This window comes from Myxine glutinosa, chromosome 8, assembly GCF_964187855.1.
Source record: "Myxine glutinosa chromosome 8, kmMyxGlut1.1, whole genome shotgun sequence".
Taxonomy (NCBI): Eukaryota; Metazoa; Chordata; class Myxini; order Myxiniformes; family Myxinidae; genus Myxine; species Myxine glutinosa.
Window position 1 is genome coordinate 88984987 of NC_136268.1, and position 19920 is coordinate 89004906.

General features: G+C 45.3%; 1 protein-coding gene across 1 annotated transcript in view; it reads right to left on the minus strand.

Moving 5' to 3' along the window:
• TIMM23 (translocase of inner mitochondrial membrane 23) overlaps nucleotides 1-19920 on the minus strand; it is a 34947-nt gene that overhangs the window by 14729 nt on the left and 298 nt on the right. The window contains exons 2-3 of the mRNA XM_068103714.2: nucleotides 19726-19784; nucleotides 942-1035 (exon numbers count right to left, since the gene is read on the minus strand). Coding sequence (XP_067959815.1) covers nucleotides 942-1035; nucleotides 19726-19784 — 153 coding nt within the window. The remainder of the gene's footprint in view (nucleotides 1-941; nucleotides 1036-19725; nucleotides 19785-19920) is intronic.

Sequence of the window (19920 nt, forward strand, 5' to 3'; positions counted from 1 at the left end):
CTAAAGAACTGACCATTAAATCCTACCAATTCACTCCACATAATCTTCAAATAAACAAAATACATTTTGAATGCTATATCATCATTGAAAATTATCACAAATATTCCCCCCTCATTTTCAATACGTATTGCTGATCATAGGTTATATGTACAGTATAAATGTATACAATTATATATATATATATATTTTTAATAGCGTATAAGCTCCAAGGCTCATATTGGAGTTGTCGCTCACACACGTGGACATATTAACGAGTCAACCACAGCCACTGAGCTTGGAACAAAAATGGCACTGCTTTTCCTGCCGCACTCAGCGAGGCATTTCCTCCTCCCCAAGGGAATTTTCTGTGCTCTTAACCTTTTAGATGCTGTGCATCAAGCAAGAAAGCAGTACGTACCATTTTGAAGTTATTGGTATGGCTCGGCTGGAGTTTGAATCTTCCAGACTCGGAGTGGAAGCGCCAACCATTACACCACCGAGTTAGATTGTTAGTTTTGGGGCCTAATGGATCAAATAATTCCTTCTTAAAATGGAAATGCTCCTTTGTTGTGACATTAAGCCCTCTCCCTGCCCAAATTCTGAGGACCAGCCTTTGGCCTGTCTCAGACTAGTTATTCGCAGAAGTGACAAATCTGGAACTGCAATAATTACTAGTACAAATAACACAACCACGCCAACGGTGTAGGCAAAAGGGGCCGATCAGATCCGATTATAGCATTTTCGAATGCATCCCAACACACACAAGCTGCAAAATCCCATTTGAAAAGTGTTGCCTCAGTGCTGAATCGAACTTCAATGAAACAAACTTGCTTTTGATGAAGATTACAAAGTGCCTTCATTGTGCTCGTCTATTCTTTACCATAAACACTTGAAAATAGCGAGCAGCAATATAAATGACACGTGTGCATGCGTAACTGTGTGGGAGGCAATGGATGTTATACCAGTAAGGCAGGAGCTGCCAATAGTGAAGAAAGCCAGCTCAAAACGTCCTCGCTGTTTATTTGCTCCTGTGGGTAGGATGAACTCCTCAACATCCTGTCCAACATAAAGGAAAGATTACTCTGTGTTATTCCAGCATACAATGAAAAAAGTCAGTTTCACATCCATTGCGATATACTGGCTACTGCAAGAGCCCAGCTGCCTTTGCAGTCAAAATTGCCCTTTAATGCCAACGTTGGGGAAGAAGAAGTTAGTCTAACAAGCAGGACTTCAAGAAAGTTGCTGCAAGAGAGTCGTACAAAAATAAATATTAGAGCAGGCTGGGGAATAGAAAACCAATGTTTCAGGGCCTAATAATATGCAGCAATAGATTTTTACCTGCGACGTATCATAGTTCTGCAAGAGCTCCGCATGGTTGTTGGTGCTGTGGTTCTTGTTGAGGATCGATTATTGAAATGTGCACCCATTGGTTGACCAGCTGCCGGATCCCACCCACATGTGTATCTTGACTCCACCCACCATGGCACATAGTCAAATTAACATGGCTGCCATCTTGGTTTTCTGGGGGGGCCTAAGACATCAGTCCTGTAGGCCTCTGCTGATTATACACTGCCAGAGCTTGTTGCATCATATTTCCATTGGCTTCGTTTGGATCGAGTTTTATTCACAATGAAGGACCCTGAAAAGTCTAATCAATGTCGAAAAAAATTTATCAATAAGTTTTAATCAAACCCATCAGCACACACCCTGCCACCCTAAAAAAAAAAATAGGGTTACGTAATTTTTGAACAGCCCCATATGTGGGTTAAACAATCCGTGACTGTGTAATGAATCTGCTCGTTCTCATATAACCGTGGCGGTGGATGACATTGATAAAAGGTGTCGAGTTAATCTTTTAATAGCAAATTAAATGTGAGTTTCCCAATCCAGCTATTCATCTTTTTAGAGTGCTTTAAATACACGTTTCCAATTCGACCTGTTACCGGATTTTCTGACAGGGTGTGTGACCACAGTGCGGTCGTTCTTGTTTTTAAATGATGACAGGAGGATGTACCATATTCTTTACATACTGTCGGTGCTGCCGAAGCGGTTTATTGTCACGAGTTACACTGGGTGGTTTACCATTGCCTTCTCAATCAGAGCAGGGAGGACTGTTCGTTGATAACTCGCCTACTCCTCAAAATGGACACCATGAGATCTTTAACGGCCACCAACTAATGCCAGACGGGACACCCAGTTTAACATCCATCCTAGGGACGGTACATACGGCGATTCCTCACCCCATATGCGAAGCACCTGCAAGATGACAGTTTATAGCTGGGTCGAGATTCAAACCCAGGCTGCACCCACCAATCTGCTCTAATTACATATACACTCAGTGTACAAAACATTCAAACGCCTTACTAATAATATTGAGTTGCACCCCCTTTTGCCCTCAGAACAGCCTCAATTCATCAGGGCATGGACTCTACAAGGTGTCTAAAGCATTCCAAAGGGAAGTTGGCCCATGTTGACTCCAATGCTTCCCACAGTTGTGTCAAGTTGGCTGGTAGTAGATCTCTACTCCGAATAGCTCGGTCCATCTCATCCCACAGATGCTCAATTGGATTGACATCTGGTGACTGTGCAGGCCACTGCAGTAAGATGAATTCACTGTCATGCTCGTGGAACCATTCCTGGACAATACACTGCTCCCATGAAGGGATGCACCTGATTGGCAATGATGTTCAGATATCCTGTGGCATTCAAACGTTGCTCCACTTCTATCAAGGGGTCCAATGTGTGCCATGAAAACACACCCCATACCAAATGCATGTACTCATGTGGTTTTCTCCATACCCTCGTCCTCCCATCAGAGTGAAATAGCAGGAACTGGGATTAATTGGACCAGGCAATGTTTATCCAATCCTCCAGTGTCCAGTGTTATCGTCCCTTAGCCCACTGCAACTGCAGATTTTTTTTTTTTTTTTTCTGAAAGAAGTGGAACTCTGCACGGTCGTCGGCTGCCATACGCCATTTGTGTCAAGGTACGATGAGTTGTGCATTATTTTATGGGTCAACACCAATGTTGTACTGGACTGTCAGTTGACCAAGTGCAGCTCATCTGTTGCTCTGCACAATTTGTGTAGGCCTCCTTTGGCCTCTTTCATCAATGAGCCGTTTACGACCACTGGCCTGCCGTTGGCTGGTTGTCCTTTGGGTGGTGCACCATTGTTGATACACACGGGAAACTGTTGAGCATGAAAAAAACCCAGCAGCGTTAGATGTTGACACACTCAAACCTGTGCGCCTGGCACCTACTACCATACCCTGTTCAAAGGCACTTAAATATTTTGTCTTGCCCATTCACCCTCTGAATGGCTAACCCCTGCTCTAGCAGGGAAAATGGCCTTAAAATGCCTGTTGTTGTTGTCGTTGTTGTTGTTGTTGTATTCACCCTCTGAATGGCACACATTGTGTAATGATTGTGTAATCCATGTCTCAATCGTCTCGAGGCTTAAAAATCCTTATTTAACCTGTATCCTCTGCTTCATCTACATCAATTGAAATGAATTCAACAGGTGCAATCAATAAGTGATCATAGCTTTCACCTGGATTAACCTAATTCAGTCTATTTCATGGAAAGAGCAGGTGTCTCATATAATCAATATATGAGACATTTCTGTTTCATGTTTTGTACACTGAGTGTATGTGACTGTTAATTGCATTAATGGAAATACACCTTATGTCTGTATCCCATGTCCACCTGTCTCTTTCCAACCCACTCTGAACCCATCAGCCTTCCAACCATTCCTGTTACACTCAATTTCTGCATGAAGCATACTCCTTTAACAGCCATTTATTTTTATCAATACATTTAAATACATTTCAAAATGCATAGTCGATTACCTTGTGTTTTTAGCTGCAATTAAAGAAAAATAAATCATCAATGAGGTTTTGAGTAGCCTAACATTAATTGCTAAAGGAAGATCCTTAATTCAGCAGATAGTCAAGAAACATGCGCCATCCACTGGTCACATGGTGCACTTTGGCAGAATCCTACCATTTATTTCCCAGTCCCACAAACCAGTCTCAAAGCAAAGTGCAACCAAAATTGAAAAACCAAAACACATTCAAAACCCATATCATATATATATATTTTTTAGTACCGAATATTTCTGCAGGGGGCACGTGTACTGCCAGGAACCCACTTCTGGCTAAACTCCAAAAATCCAGACTCACTGCTCACCTCTACTCATTCGCTTCACTTTTCTCTCACCTGTGGAACCAACTTTCTAAGTCTCTTCAATGTCATTCTTCCCTCCAGAGCTTCACAATAGCTGTTCACCTCCTCAGGCCACCCTCCATTTATTCTCCTCATTTTAATTCCATCATTAACCATCCACAAGCCCCAAACTCTTCCTTTCCAGGGTGTGTTTTCTCCCATTTCCCTCTGCCACCTTTTCTTTTTTGGCCCATTTCTGTTTCATCCCCAGTTTCTCCATTCCTCCTCTTGCTGTGATTGAGCTTGTACCGAACTTGTTCACTCACGCCATGGGTCCTCCCCCACCCTCCCTTTTATCTCGATCTTCCCCTCGCCCATTCTTCTTCCAAATGTCCCTTTTTGCCCTGCTGTTGATGCATTTCCCCATTTTCCAATGTGTTCTAGCGATTGTGTTCTGTGATCTAGCCCTTGCACAAGACTCAATATTGCATAGTGTGTATATATATATATATATATATATATAGTTGCAGATATGAGGACTGTATTTTTTTTGATTGTGTGTATTATTATTATTGTTATTATTATTCTGCGCCTCCTGCCTCCGGAGCTGTGTAAAGGTCAAAGGGCGTCCCATAATTAGTCCATAAAGCATCCACACTACAGCCAATCATAGAATACCCCTGTTCAATAGTTATATCTTATTATGTGTTTTAGGGTAAGGCTGTGTCTCCCATTAATTGAAATACTCCATTGCACCAGTGAAAGAGATAGATTCCCTTCATTCCCATTCCCAAAAACCTCCATCCCCCCTTTTCGTCAATTGCCATTCGCATTGCCAACTGCATTTTGGGCGGTTTTCTCTTCATCCGCCATTGACCACGAGGCAGGGTTGGGGAAGAAAGGCGGGTCCCCACCTCGTCATAGAGGGGAGGAGTGAGTCAGCCCCACTCAACCAACCACGAACAAGGGGTTGGACTTTGAGAGGGTGTGGAGAGAAACATCGAGGAGGTTCGCGAAGGTTGAGGGGTGGGGCCTATATAACCCGCAGGCAGGGCGTTTCCAAAGAGAGATGAACCATTACAGGGAGACGAGAGGAGGTCCAAAGAGATGAGCTTTGACAGAGACACGAGAGGAGGTCCAGAAGAGAGATGAGCCTTTACCGAGAGACGAGAGGGAGTCCAAGGAGTTGAGTCCAACCAAGAAGTCCAGAGTTGAACTGCAGCCCGAGCCACCGCAACTGCATTTGCTGCAGCTGGAGCCACCGAAATTGCAGCCACAGCAGCGTGAGGCCTGGACGGCAGTTTGGAGCAGGGCCGCGAAGGAGCGGCGGCTGCCCACGAGTCGATCGGCTGCAGGACGAGTTGGACCTCCCTATCCCGCCAGCCATCTATCTCCCGCCAGTCCTATCATCATTCCCCGTGTGAGTCTGTCCTTGTTTGTTCTGTCCCTGGGTTAATTAAGACTGTAGGTAAGCTAGCGTTGCACTGTGTATCTAATCTCGTCTGTAAATAAACGTGACTGCTTTCTTCCTACTTATATGTGTAAATAATAAATCCAATTCCTCTTCTGTACGTCTTCTTCCTCTTTGTATTCGGTCGCTTTAGAGTTTTCCCGATTGAATAGCGGTGGCGCGATCCGGCCAAAGTTTGGGGCAAATCGGGTATTAGTCGGGGAATAACTGTTCGGCCGCGGTTACACCACCGCTCGGTCAAAATAACATCTTTAACCGCGTCTGTAACTATGTATATATATATATATATATATATATATATATATATATATATATATATATATATATATATATACATATACAGTGGAACCTTGACTTACGAGTGCCCCAACTTACGAGTTTTTCGAGATACGAGCCGTCGCTCCGGCGGTTTATTGCTTTGAGATGCGAGCCGAGATCCGAGTTACGAGCTTTCGCCACCCGGTCACGTGGTTATCTTGCCGTTCAAGTACAGTATCTCTGTCGTATAGCGCTGCATTTTAGTTTTCGCATTTCGGTTATTTTGAGTTTACGCCGCCAGGTGGGTTCCGGTCACGTGGTTATCTTGCCGTGCACGTACAGTACGTACAGTACGTATCTCTGTCGTATAGCGCTGCATTTTTTTTTTCGCATTTTGGTTATTTCGAGTTCACGCCGCCAGGTGGGTTCTGGTCACGTGGTTATCTTGCCGTGCACGTACAGTACGTATCTCTGTCGTATAGCGCTGCATTTTTTTTTTCGCATTTTGGTTATTTCGAGTTCACGCCGCCAGGTGGGTTCTGGTCACGTGGTTATCTTGCCGTGCACGTACAGTACGTATCTCTGTCATACAGCACTGCATTTTTTTTTTCGCATTTTGGTTATTTCGGAAAATTTCTTAGTTTTAACCATGGGGCCTAAGAAAGTGAGTGGCAAGTGCAGTGCTGAGAAGAAGAAGAGGATGATGTGCTTGGATATAAAACACGCAATCGTCGAAAAACATGAGCGAGGTGTCGAGGAGGACGTATATAACGGCAGAGGAGAAGAGCATGCCAGGCCACAACTTGTTCAGAATGCCGGCGATAGCTCGCCTTCTCTTTGTGGAAAACACGGTGAGATCCTTAACATCCAACAACTAATGGGACGCAAACGGGGCGCCCAGTTTAGCGGTACACACATTGATGAATCACCCTGCCTGTGATTCACCCATGCAGCCATTCCATGTCAAATCATCAAAGAATCTGCCGTCATCTCTCAGATTTTTGTAAAACTTTGGGAACCAATTGGGACCCATGAAAAACGGCAAGAACTCAAATATTTTTGCTAACAGCCTCTTAATTAGTGAGATACAGACTAACGAACTTTGGACTAATTAGCGCGACGTCGCGAATTCAAATGGTCATATCTCTAAAAGTATAACACCTAGAGAGCTGGTTTTGGTGTCATTTTAAAGGTATTTTCATGCCCTATGAATTTGTCTGGGCAACATTTTCCTACCTCCAACCACAAAAAAAGTTATCACAAAATATAAACTTCAATTGTGAATCCCCAAAAAATGTATCCTTCAAATTTCCTCAAATTCATCCCAGAGGTACCTTATGATGTCAAGAAGCTTCCACATAAATTTTGTGATGGGCACTCCAATAGTTTCTGAGATATGAGCAATAATGTACATGTACGTATGGCATATAGGTTCGAAAATCAGCATTTGTAATGTATTATACAATCAATAAGTGAGTTCAAGTACACAGTGTTCACTAACCTGACTTAGGTTCACTAACCAGTGTCACCGATTTTCTTGGTTTTGGATTTCACATATTTATCTGCAGCAAGTCTCTTTTTTTGGAATAGGTGATTCTCCAATCAATCCCAAAGACTCATTCAGTGTATTCAGTTCCATTTCAGGAGAATGAAATTCAAACTCCCCTGAACTGCCTGGTATTGGTGATTCACCTCCACCATCATTGTCCTCACTACTGCTAATAGCGCTGCTGGTCACTGGTAATGGTATTTCACTCTGAGTCTCTACCACACCTGGTTGTCTTTTTGCCAGTTTCTTACGACACTGGGTACAGATTTTCTGTGCACTTTGCAGTTTGAGGCTTGGATGAGCGGCTATGGCTTTTTGGCTAACAGCTCTCAAGCCAGACGACTTTGGTTTTTCATGAGCTCCAAAGGGATTGCAGCAGGATTTCTGCTTCAAGATGAACTTTTCCTTGGCAGTCGTCATTTTTCTGCAGCTCCTTCAGAAGTGAACTGCCAATTTCTGTTGGTGGCAGGCCTAAGCATTACACTAAGCCAACTTGGACTTTCCCTGGGGATCTTAGACTGTGAAAGTTGCATCACCTCGACTTACCCACATGGGAAATCCCAGTTGGAATTCCCCAGATGAGAATTCCCCTCAGGCCCAGTTGAAAATGAAAGTATATGATACTTCAAAGCAATTGATGGTTGTTCCCTGTGTTCCCTGTCATGGCTAGGTTAGAATGATTGTATAATACATTACAAATGCTGATTTTCGAACCTATATGCCATACGTACATGTACATTATTGCTCATATCTCAGAAACTATTGGAGTGCCCATCACAAAATTTATGTGGAAGCTTCTTGACATCACAAGGTACCTCTGGGATGAATTTGAGGAAATTTGAAGGATACATTGTTTTTGGATTCACGATTGAAGTTTATATTTTGTGATAACTTTTTTGTGATTGGAGGTAGGAAAATGTTGCCCAGACAAATTTATAGGGCATGAAAATACCTTTAAAATGACACCAAAACCAGCTCTCTAGGTGTTATACTTTTAGAGATATGGCCATTTGAATTCGCGACATCGCGCTAATTAGTCCAAAGTTCGTTAACCTGTATCTCACTAATTAAGAGGCTGTTAGCAAAAATATTTGAGTTCTAGCTGTTTTTCATGGGTCCCAATTGGTTCCCAAAGTTTTACAAAAATCTGAGAGATGACGGCAGATTCTTTGATGATTTGACATGGAATGACCCCATGACAGGTTATAGCTGGGTCGGGATTCAAACCCAGGCTGGACAGTTTAGACTTTAGAGTCAAGTGTGCGTACCTCCAGTCCAGGCCATCCTGCCAACTTGTATGCTGCATACAGGTGAAATATAAAGCGCGAGATATTTTTATATATACTGTATATTTAAAAAAAAATTGGTGTGGTTTTTGGCGGGCTGGAACGGATTAATAGCATTTCAATGCATTTCAATGGGGAAATTTGATTTGAGATACGAGCAATTTGAGTTACGAGCTCGGTCACGGAACGAATTAAACTCGTAAGTCAAGGTTCCACTGTATATATATATATATATATATATATATATATATATATATGTATGTATGTATATATATATATATATGTATATATATATATATATATATATATTGTTACGGACACGGCTTAGATGTTATGATGGGCCGAGCGGAATGGCCGCCGTGTTCGCACAGTTTACCCGATTACCCCCAACTCACCCGATTCCACTCGAACGTTGGCCAAATCGCGCTACGCTAAATCAATGATGGAAAGGACACAACGACTGGGATAAATGAAACGACGCAAGGGGTACAGTTCTCAAGACCTCCGGAGGAGGATATAATTGGTGGGGGAGAAAAGGGGTAGATTACAAGGCAATGAGGTCAGACACAGAAGAGATAGGCACTTAGACACAATCTTATCTATCCCTGACAGACCACAGACAAACGGAACAAGACTGACTTACACAGGGATTGATGGCAGGGAAGGACAGGCAGTCGATAGCGCAAGGTGCACCTTGGCTCAGCGACAGGATACAGCTCAGTCCAGTCCAGTCCAGAGATGCGGGGCGGTGTCACAGCGCTCGGAGGTGGCGTCCTTCTCTCTCCAAGCTGAGGGCGCATCTGACGTCACCTCCCTCTTCCTGCGCATGCTCAGCGGGGAGTGACACGCCCTCGGCTCGTTGGCTCCGCCCCAGATGGGATCGGTCCGCCACTTCTATTGGGTGCGGGGGGTTACCGGGCTCCGCCCTTGACGAGGAGCTGACAGCGAGCCCCTACTTGGTAACCCCGTCGAGCACATGTGCGATGGCGGCTCGTTGGAAAGGCTTGGTGCCCTTTCAACACCCCCTACCAACCAAGCCGGAGTGAGGACGCACACTCCCCGTGCCGCCGCCGCTGTTGTTGTTGTTGTTGTTGTTGTACCATGAGGAAGAGCTGCGGGGAGGTATTGGGAGGTCCTAAACTTCCTAACGGTGCCATACAATCACATTCTGGTGCAACGAAGAGTCAGAATTAATGGAAACGAGTCCTTAACTGACATAGACTAAGAATAACTAGCAAGATGTCCTATAGTTGTCTACGTGAGATGCGGTGGACCTGGATGCGACATTTAATGGGGGAAATAGGGGGAGGTCGGGTCTACAGAGTGTTGTTTACAGGAAATGGGACTAGGGAATGGGGGATTGGGGATAGTTGGGAAGTATTGGGGAAATAGGGGAATATTTACAAGCGGATATGGATGGATGCCAATCTCATATCCGCAACAATATATATATGTATATATATATATATATGCATATATATATATATATATATATGCATATATATACACACACAAGTGGGGTATGCTTACGCATTATAAGCAGTAACGAACCATGCTTCGTATGTAGGTCAATAATAAATAGAAGCTTTATGATTATAGGCAATCACCACCGACCTCCTGCAAGATATAAATTGAGGTTTTTATTTCACAGTTTATAGTTATACAAATTAGAATTTTCAAATTCCAGATATTGATTGAGGTTTTTAATTTTTAAAGAATGCGTTTGTTTTTTTAACGTAATTTTTCATTTATGGATGCTTTCCAATCCTTCTGTGATTTCCCCCGGTGTTTTGGTTTCAATGTCCATCACCACATGAAATTTCAGCTTTCTACGACACCTGGAAGGCACCAAACTAGTTTGCAATGAGTGGGGAATATTTCGTGAGTTTGACAGGAATGTCCTTTGACAGCATAATGACAGGGTCTTTTGGATCTGAAAGATCTTTGTGGTCTAAATGGTCTTTTACGGTCTTTCGGGTCCTTTGGATCTTTGGGGGTTTTTGGATCCTCTGGGTCTTTGGAGTATTTGGAGTATTTTATGTCTTTGGGGTATTTTTGGTGTTCGGGTCTTGAAGGGTCTTCAGTCTTTTGGGTATTTAAGGATCTTTGGCATCTTTTGGGTATTTAGGGATCTTCGGCTTATTTTGGGTCTTCGGGGTATTTTGCATCTTTAGAATCGTCGGGGTCTTTGTCTGGACCCAAAAGGCATCATTCACATTGTACGTGCTGTGGTTACGACGTTTACCCCAATCAGGCAATTTGCATATATATAGAAAAGTATATAATTAGTCTTCCACGGAGGTTTTGCCACCCGTGAGAATGGGACGAAAAGAACTGTGGGAGCAAATTTGACAGAAAGAACGTGGTCAAAAGCATACTATGCAAGGATTGTGCTTATCTAAATGACTGTCCACATAGCTAAGCGAACACCAGAGTTGTACTGAGGCGGCAAGACATGCTGTCCTTAGTGGCTATGCATACACGTACCAACAAACACAACTTCACAGGGATTCAGACATCCGTCCTAGGCACAGGGTCAACAAGGGTGAGTCGTGAAATAATCAATGCCAGGTGGCCAAGTGAGAAGTCAATAAATCAGCATGTCGACTTAAGTAATACATACCATGCCGACTACGACGACAAAAGCCAAAACAGACAGACACTGCAGGCACCAACAATGTGCCACTGCAAGAGAATGTTCACAACACAGAGCCAACACACAAGGAGAATTTTAACACAAGAAGCACAGTGACTGGCGAACATTTGGACCAATCCAAGACGCACTTGCCACTTGCACGCACCAATTGCCACTGGAACTCAACGTGGCATCACATTGACAATGCACATCACATTGTTCCCTGATGAAGGGAACAATGACGCACGCTGGAAGGGAGCACTCAGTTTTCACTCTGGTTTCTTTCTTGTTGTCCACCACTCCTTTCCTATGCCATCTCCAGGCGCTGCATGCCGTCATTGCCGGGCACCGAAGGGGGCCCGGCAATGACACGCGTTGAAAAGGAGTGCTCAGTTTTGACTCCGATGTCTTTCTTATTTGTTTGCATGTTTGTTTGTTTGTCCGGGCGATATCTCAGCCATCCTTTGAGCTAGGAAGCTGAAATTTCGGCACAATAGTGAGCAAGTACTTTGGCAAAAGAAGTATTTTTTGTTTTTTGATTAATCAATTCATTGATTAGTTGTTTAATTATTATCGATTAATTAAGGACTTATCCGTTTCCTTTCTCATCTGGGCATTTTGAGGTAGGAAGCTGATATTTGGACAAGACAATGACCAAGTGATTTAGCTGTAAAGGCTATTTTTGATTTACTGATTAATCAATTTTATTATTTTATTATTCGATTAATGACTTATTTAATTCTTTTTTTAAAGTTACAGATTCAGATGAAACGGTGGTGGTTTAAGCATTATATTAGCCAATTGATTAATCATTTAATTATTTTATGATTATTATTTCTTTATTTTCATTATTAATCATTTATTTGTTTTCTTTCTCATCTGGGCAATATCTCAGGCACCTTTTGAGCTAGGAAGCTGATATTCGGACATGACAGTGACCAAGTGATGTGGCTATAAAGGATATTTTGGATTTATTGATTATCAATTAATCGATCAATTATTTATTGATTTGTCAATTAATTATTTAATTTTTCTATGAGCTTTCAATGAGCTGCATGGCGGTATCGCCGGGCGCCGAAGGCACCCCGGCAATGCCGCGCTGGAGGATATGTATTTATTTGGCATGGGGTGTTGCACTTTGAATGTACCTGTCTGTACTTGTTTAAATGTCATGTTATATAATATCGCTTTTCGCCCAATCTCTCAATGGTGAAGAATCATTTAAAAAATAAATAATTCTCGTATCCGAATCCATATTCAGATCTTCACCAAAATCAAATCGATTAATCCTTGTCACACACACACAACCTGTCCACCAAGTTTCGTTCAAATCCATCCATAACCTTTTGAGATATCCTGCTCTATGCAGGTTTTGGCCCTATCTCCTAATGGTGAAGAATGACTTTAAAAATTCTACTAGCCAGATCCAGATCCGGATCCGAATCCGGATCTTCACCAAACTCTAATCATTTCATCCTTGTCACATACACTACCTCTCTGCCAAATTTCGTTTGAATCCATCCACAACTTTTTGAGAAATCTTGTTCAGACAAACAGACAAATATACAAACAGACAAACAGAACGGTGAAAACATAACCTCCATCCGCCTTCGGTGGCGGAGATAATTAATACTATAGCATTAATATCACTTTTTTTCATGAGGTACATTTTACGAACACTCGTGAGGTAAACAAATAACCTGCTTTCTCAGTTTGGTATGATCTCCGGGGACTACTAGGTTGAGAATCTCTGGCCTATAAATTGTTGTAGAAATGGTTCGTTGGGGTTAACACTGCTTTGTATATCAAGTTATATATTTAGTGCGTCTCAGCATAAGTGTGACTTCATCAATTGTGATAATAAAAATGCATTGCTTATGCAATAGATAGACATAGGCTCCTCCTCCTAATGACTATGTCTAAAAATCCTGAACCTTTTGACCCCATTTATAATATCCTTGCCTCTGTAAATTTGTCTTTATGTCCTTTTTGAAGTTTTGCTAGACCTTGAGGTGCTATGTTGGTGGGGGAATAAAGGACAGGTATATAGACAACTTCAAAAGCAGACCGAGCCATCGGTACCGACTGAGTGGAGGGTCACAGAGTCACATCAATGTTGCATTATCCCAATGGGATAAGAGGGTGGAGCGAGAACGAAAGCAGAAAAGACACTGAATCGGCAAGGGAGAAACCACGCTCCTGTGCTGCTCCATTCATGGGTAAAGCGATGCTCCGCAGGTTCCAGAGCCACATCCTTGCATCTCATCCAGCCGAGCACAGAACCCAGCGCCGGCACAAATGATGCAGTTCCCTGCCGGAGTAACCACCACTGCAATTATCTTGCCAAACTCTCCCGGATTTGTCTCAACCATCTCTTCTGTCTTCTGAATTCCCTATTGTCAATCTCTGATGGTGTGCCTGTCGGGCCGTAAGGCATTGTTTGTTTAAGGATCACCGTTTCGTCATTGGCGCATCTTCAGTAGTTTGGGTTAAAGAGTTTCTTCATCATTTGTCGATTGCTTCTTGCGTTTCCCACCCTATTATTACAATCAAATATATATGGTCCCGGGTCCCGGAGACAAAGACATATATGGTCCCAACCCTGGTGTTGGGCTAGCGGCTAGGGTGTCAGCTTAGGATCCTAGGATCCTGGGTTCGAAACCCGGTCGATCGCTGAATTAACGCCAGGGGGGTTGACTCAGCCTGTCATCCTTCTGAGGTCAGCTAATTGAGTACCAGTTCACTGGTAATTCCCTGCTTGTCGTTAAAGGCGGCAAAAAGGGTTGGCGTCAGGAAGGGCATCCGGCCGTAAAACATTGCTTCAAAAAGGGGACCGAAAAACAACAACTACCACGGTTCCCGAAAAAGGCCAACCCCCGCTTGCGGGGAAAAATGGCCTCTAAAGGTTTTTTTTTTTTTTTTTTTTTTTTTTTTTTTTTAATATGGTCCCGGGGTAAATTTGGGTCATCCTGGTCTGTCATATGGTGATAGGGAAAGCCTGATGAGGGTTGATTGGCTGCGGATATTAATCACCACATACCCAGACCGTGTCACACATCTCCGGCTGCTCGGCCTAATTAAGACGAGACGTGTGGTGCTAATTAGCGTAGCTCTCGGCCGGTTCAGAGACCCCAACCAGTATGGTATCGGGACTAGTGGACAATTATTTTTTAATTCTTAAGTGATTCTTCACCATTGAGTGATCGGACCAAAAACGATATATAGCACAATATTTCAAAAAGTTGTGGACGAATTATGACAAAACTTGGTGGATGAGTTGGTTTCGTGACAAGAACAAGCCAATTCGATTTTGGTTCAAGTCCGAATCCAGATCCGGCCTATCAGTGGATAGAAAACGTAAACTGTTCAGCCTGATGGAGGTACGCTCTCTACCGAGTGCCGTTCTAGTTCAGCTTGTGTACAGCTTTTTCACCCAATGTGTCCTTCTCCCCTTCTCCTTGATGTCACTATTACTTTTACTATGTTGTTTATGTTTCCCTCTTTCCATTTTGTTCCCTTCCCTTCTGCTTTAGCTCTTTCATATGAGCCTCCATTATGAATGAATGAATGAATGAATGATCGTTTTAAGGCCATTTTCCCCGCTAGAGCGGGGGTTAGCCTTGCGGGCCCCATGACAATCATGGTTCCCTGTTTGAGGCAATGTTTTTATGGCCGGATGCCCTTCCTGACGCCAACCCTTGGTCATGCTCTTACGATGCGCAGGGATACAGTGTACCTATTCTAAATCGCGGTACACACCGTGATCATTCATCCCAGCAAGCTGGTACTCAAATTTGCCGACCTCGGAAGGATGACAGGCTGAGTCAACCCCCCTGGCGTCAATTCAGCGATCGATCGGGATTCGAACCCAGGATCCTCGGATCCCAAGCCGGCCCCCTCACCGCTTTGCCAACACCAGGCAACACCTTTGCCACCGTAACCGCTTTGCCAATCCATTATGTATACCAAAAATAAAAATCTGGAAGGTTGCAATCGCAGATCACTGATGGTTCCCGGTATAGTGAACCCGTAATATTAGCCAATTGGTAGCACTTGAAATTCTGCCTCATAAGGAAGAACTTTTTCTTTTTCAAAAAATCAGGACACCACGACTGAACAATAAATTCATGACTCGGTCCGGGAACCCAAATAAACGTGAAAACGAATGAGTGTTTCCATACTTCCAAACAGCCACAAATTTCTTCTGCAATTTTAAATTATAGCAATGCAGCACCTCTCCAGAAATAGCAATCCAATACGTTTATCGATTTCTTAATTGACAGCAGTTGTTTACAACATCAGGTCCCCTGCTGCTGAGCAGATTAATAGCCATTTTTGCAATCCTTGCACCATAAAACACACATAACCAACGGCGTGCACACACAGTCGACAGACATGTGAATTTCAGCTGCACCGATAGGATTCTTCAAAAGGAAGTTAATGCACCTCTGTTCAAAAGCAAACATTAATTAGATAATCGAGGAACCACTGATATCGGAGATACCAAGGAACCAATGAGCTGAAAAAGCAATCTTGGTTTAAACCATAATGCTTTAACCAGCATTCTGGTACCTTGCTATAGGGCAGTTTTGCAACCTGACCATAAATACAACAATGACCACCTTAATTACCGTTAATACACCCCAAATCCACATCTTTCAATCTCCGACTTCATTCCTGAAATTCCTTGTTGTGTCAATTGGTTTTGTATCCTTCCCTCCCCCCACCCCCTCTCGCTCCCCCAACCCTCTCCCTTTGAACAGATCTCCCGATGTCCCTGTTCTCTACTGTTGTGCTTGTGTGCTTCCCTCTCTCTCCCAATCTTGTCTTCCCCTCCATTTATTGTTTTATGTGTCCGTTAAAGTTTTTTATGTGCTAATATGTGTTTGTTATGCGAGCTCTTAAATGAGCCTCGATGTTGTATACAAAAAAAAATGGCCGATAAACGTGCCAATTAAGTATTTTGTTCAAGTGATCATGCGTTCCTTTGGTTAGAGACCACAGGAACTGTGAACCTTGCAGCATGGTTGCCTGCAGAAATGAGATGGCATTGCCTGTATTTGATGGAGTGCTGCTCACACTTTCAAGATGCAGCACAATTACGTTCACTGTGTAAAATACACTGAGAAGATAACTGAGAAGGAAGTTGAGGAAGCGATAAAAGCAATGAAGGGTAGAAAAGCGGGAGGGTGGACGGGAGTTGTGGGAGATATGTTAAAGGCAGCAGGACGTTGGGGGTGTGAAGAGAATGGCAGAGATCTTTAATCTGGTGGTGAAAGACGGCCACATTCCAGTGGCTTGGGAACTGAGTACCCTCGTCCCTCTATACAAGGGGAAAGATGACCCTCTGGACTGTGGCTCATATAGAGTGATAAAGTTATTGGAGCATGGAATGAAGGTATTGGAAAGGGTGTTGGAGAGGAGGATAAGGAAGAAAGTGAAGATCGACAAAATGCAGTTTGGATTTATGCCAGGAAGAGGAACGACAGACGTGCTTTTCATTGTGAGGCAGTTGCAGGAGAGGTACATGGAGAAGAGGAAGAAGTTGTTTCTTGTGTTTGTTGATCTGGAGAAAGCATTCGATCGGGTTCCACGCGAAGTAGTGACATGGGCATTGAGGAAGTTAGGAGTGGAGGAATGGTTGATCAGAGTAGTGATGGCAATGTACAAAAGAGGGCGCACAGCTGTAAGGACGAAGGACGGGAACAGTGGTGAGTTTGAGGTGAAGGTGGGAGTTCATCAGGGGTCGGTACTAAGTCCACTACTATTTATAGCTGTGATGGAGGTGCTGGCTCAGACCGTAAAGGAGGGTTTACCGTGGGAGTTGTTGTATGCAGATGATCTGGTGTTGATTGCGGAAAGTATGGATGGACTGAAGGAAAAGATGAACAAGTGGAAGGAATGTATGGAGACAAAAGGTCTGAAGGTGAATATCGGAAAGATGAAGGTGATGGCAAGTGGTAAAGCATGTGGTGAGGTGGAAAGAATTGGGAAGTGGCCCTGTGCTGTGTGTAGGAAGGGTGTCGGAGTGAACTCCATTCAATGTACAATGTGCGCTGAGTGGGTTCATAAAAATGTAGTGGTCTGAGAGGGTAATTTACCAGTGTGGCAGCTACATTCAAATGTAAGGTGTGCACAGAGGGAGCTGCAGATGGAGGAAATGTTGAGTTGGATCTTGGAGACGGCGTGAAGCTGGAAGGTGTGAAAACATTTTGCTACCTCGGAGACATGCTGAATGGAGAAGGTGGATCAGACACGGCAACGGTTGCTAGAGTGAGATGTGCATGGAAGAAGTTTCGGGAACTGAGTGGCGTGCTGATGATGAGGGGAGTGTCGTTGAAGCTGAAGGGAAAGGTGTATGCTGCATGTGTGAGAAGTGTTATGATTTATGGGAGCGAGACATGGGTAATGAACGTAGAGCAGCAACGAAGGTTGGAAAGGGTGGAAATACGAATGGTTCGACGGATGTGCGGAGTATCGTTGAGAGAGAGGAAGACAAATGATGAATTGCGAAAGATGATGGGAATAGAGCCTGTGATTGATGCTGTGAAGAGGAACAGGTTGAGATGGTTTGGTCATGTGTTGAGGAAGGATGAAAGTGACTGGTTGAGAAGAGTGATGGAAATGAATGTCGAAGGAAGTAGAAGACGGGGAAGACCAAGAAAGACTTGGCTAAAGATGGTGGAAGAAGAAATGCGGGCAAGGGGGTTAACAAGGAGAGATGCAGAAAATAGGGCAAAATGGAGAAGATTGTCATGTGGACCGCAAGGCTAACCCCCGCTCTTGTCGGGAAAATGGCCTTTAAAATGCATGTTGTTGTTGTTGTTGTTGTGTAAAATACAAGCGTTCTAAGTTGTGGTTGGAGTTTTGAAATGTACCCCAACAGGCACAAGTTTATTTCACCAATAAGGGATTTCTTTGCAGTACTCTGTGACTCTTTGCGGTACCCCGGGACCCCTTGGCGGTACCACGGGACCCCTTCGCAGAACCCCACGACCCCTAGGCGGACCCCGCGATGCCTAGGCGGAACCCCGCGACGCCTAGGCGGAACCCCGCGAGCCCCTTGGCGGAACCCCGCGACCCCTTTGCGGAACCCCGCGACCCCTCGGCGGAACCCCGCGACCCCTCGGCGGAACCCCGCGGCCCCTCGGCGACGCCCCGCGCCCCCCTCGGCGGAACCCCGCGAACCCCTAGGCGGAACCCCGCGACCCCTAGGCGAAACCCCGCGGCGACGCCCCGCGCCCCCCTCGGCGGAACCCCGCGACCCCTAGGCGGACCCCGCGACGCCTAGGCGGAACCCCACGAGCCCCTTGGCGGAACCCCACGAGCCCCTTGGCGGAACCCCGCGCCCCCTCGGCGGAACCCCGCGACCCCTCGGCGGAACCCCGCGACCCCTAGGCGGAACCCCGCGACCCCTAGGCGGAACCCCGCGAGCCCCTTGGCGGAACCCCGCGAGCCCCTTGGCGGAACCCCGCAAGCCCTTGGCGGAACCCCGCGGCCCCTCGGCGGAACCCCGTGGCCCCTCGGCGGCGCCACGCGCCCCCCTCGACCCCTAGGCGGAACGCCGCGACCCCTGGGCGGAACCCCACGACCCCTGGGCGGAACCCCGCGACCCCTGGGCGGAACCCCGCGAACCCCTTGGCGGAACCCCGCGAACCCCTTGGCGGAACCCCGCGAACCCCTTGGCGGAACCCCGCGACCCCTTGGGGGCACCCCGCGACCCCTTGGGGGCACCCCACGACCCCTTGGGGGCACCCCACGACCCCTTGGGGGAACCCCACGACCCATTGGGGGAACCCCACGACCCCTTGGCGCACCCCCGGGACCCCTAGGTGGAACCCCGGGACCCCTAGGCGGAACCCCGGGACCCCTAGGCGGAACACCGGGACCCCTAGGCGGAACCCCGGGACCCCTAGGCGGAACCCCGTAACCCTTCGGCGGAACCCCGTAACCCTTCGGCGGAACCCCGTAACCCTTCGGCGGAACCCCGTAACCCTTCGGCGGAGCCCCGGGACCTCCTTGGATTCTGCGGAACGGGTTCCGGTTGTCTGCCAATCGGCATGTCGAGTTGCCCAAAATAAACGTTCCCTTTATGATGAAGCATCTTGTTTAAGCAATTACTACAAGAAGCCATGCTACGCCAGCATGACCAGGAAGAGAATCGAGCACGACCACCAGTTTCAACACGTGCGAGAGGAAAAGCAGTAACTTGATAACTCCTGGAAAGTCTATCCAATATCCGCTGACCGACGTCACAAAGTAGGATCCACGACACTCAATTATTCCAACACCATCACAACTGTACAACCCACGCCTAAGGTCGAACCAGAATCCATGAAATGTGAATATTGTCCGTTTAGTGATAAATCAGCACAGACTCACTTGAGTAAGATATCGTGGGTCGATACTCAGGTATGGTGATAGCTGGCTCATCCCTGGCACTGCGAAGATAAACGGGCACAAGAACACCGCATATATCCATTTAAAAAAACACGATTCTCAAGAGAAACCACCGAGCTGAAAACGGTTCATTTATACAACGAATATAGAAATTAAGGTTTAAAAAAAATGATATCG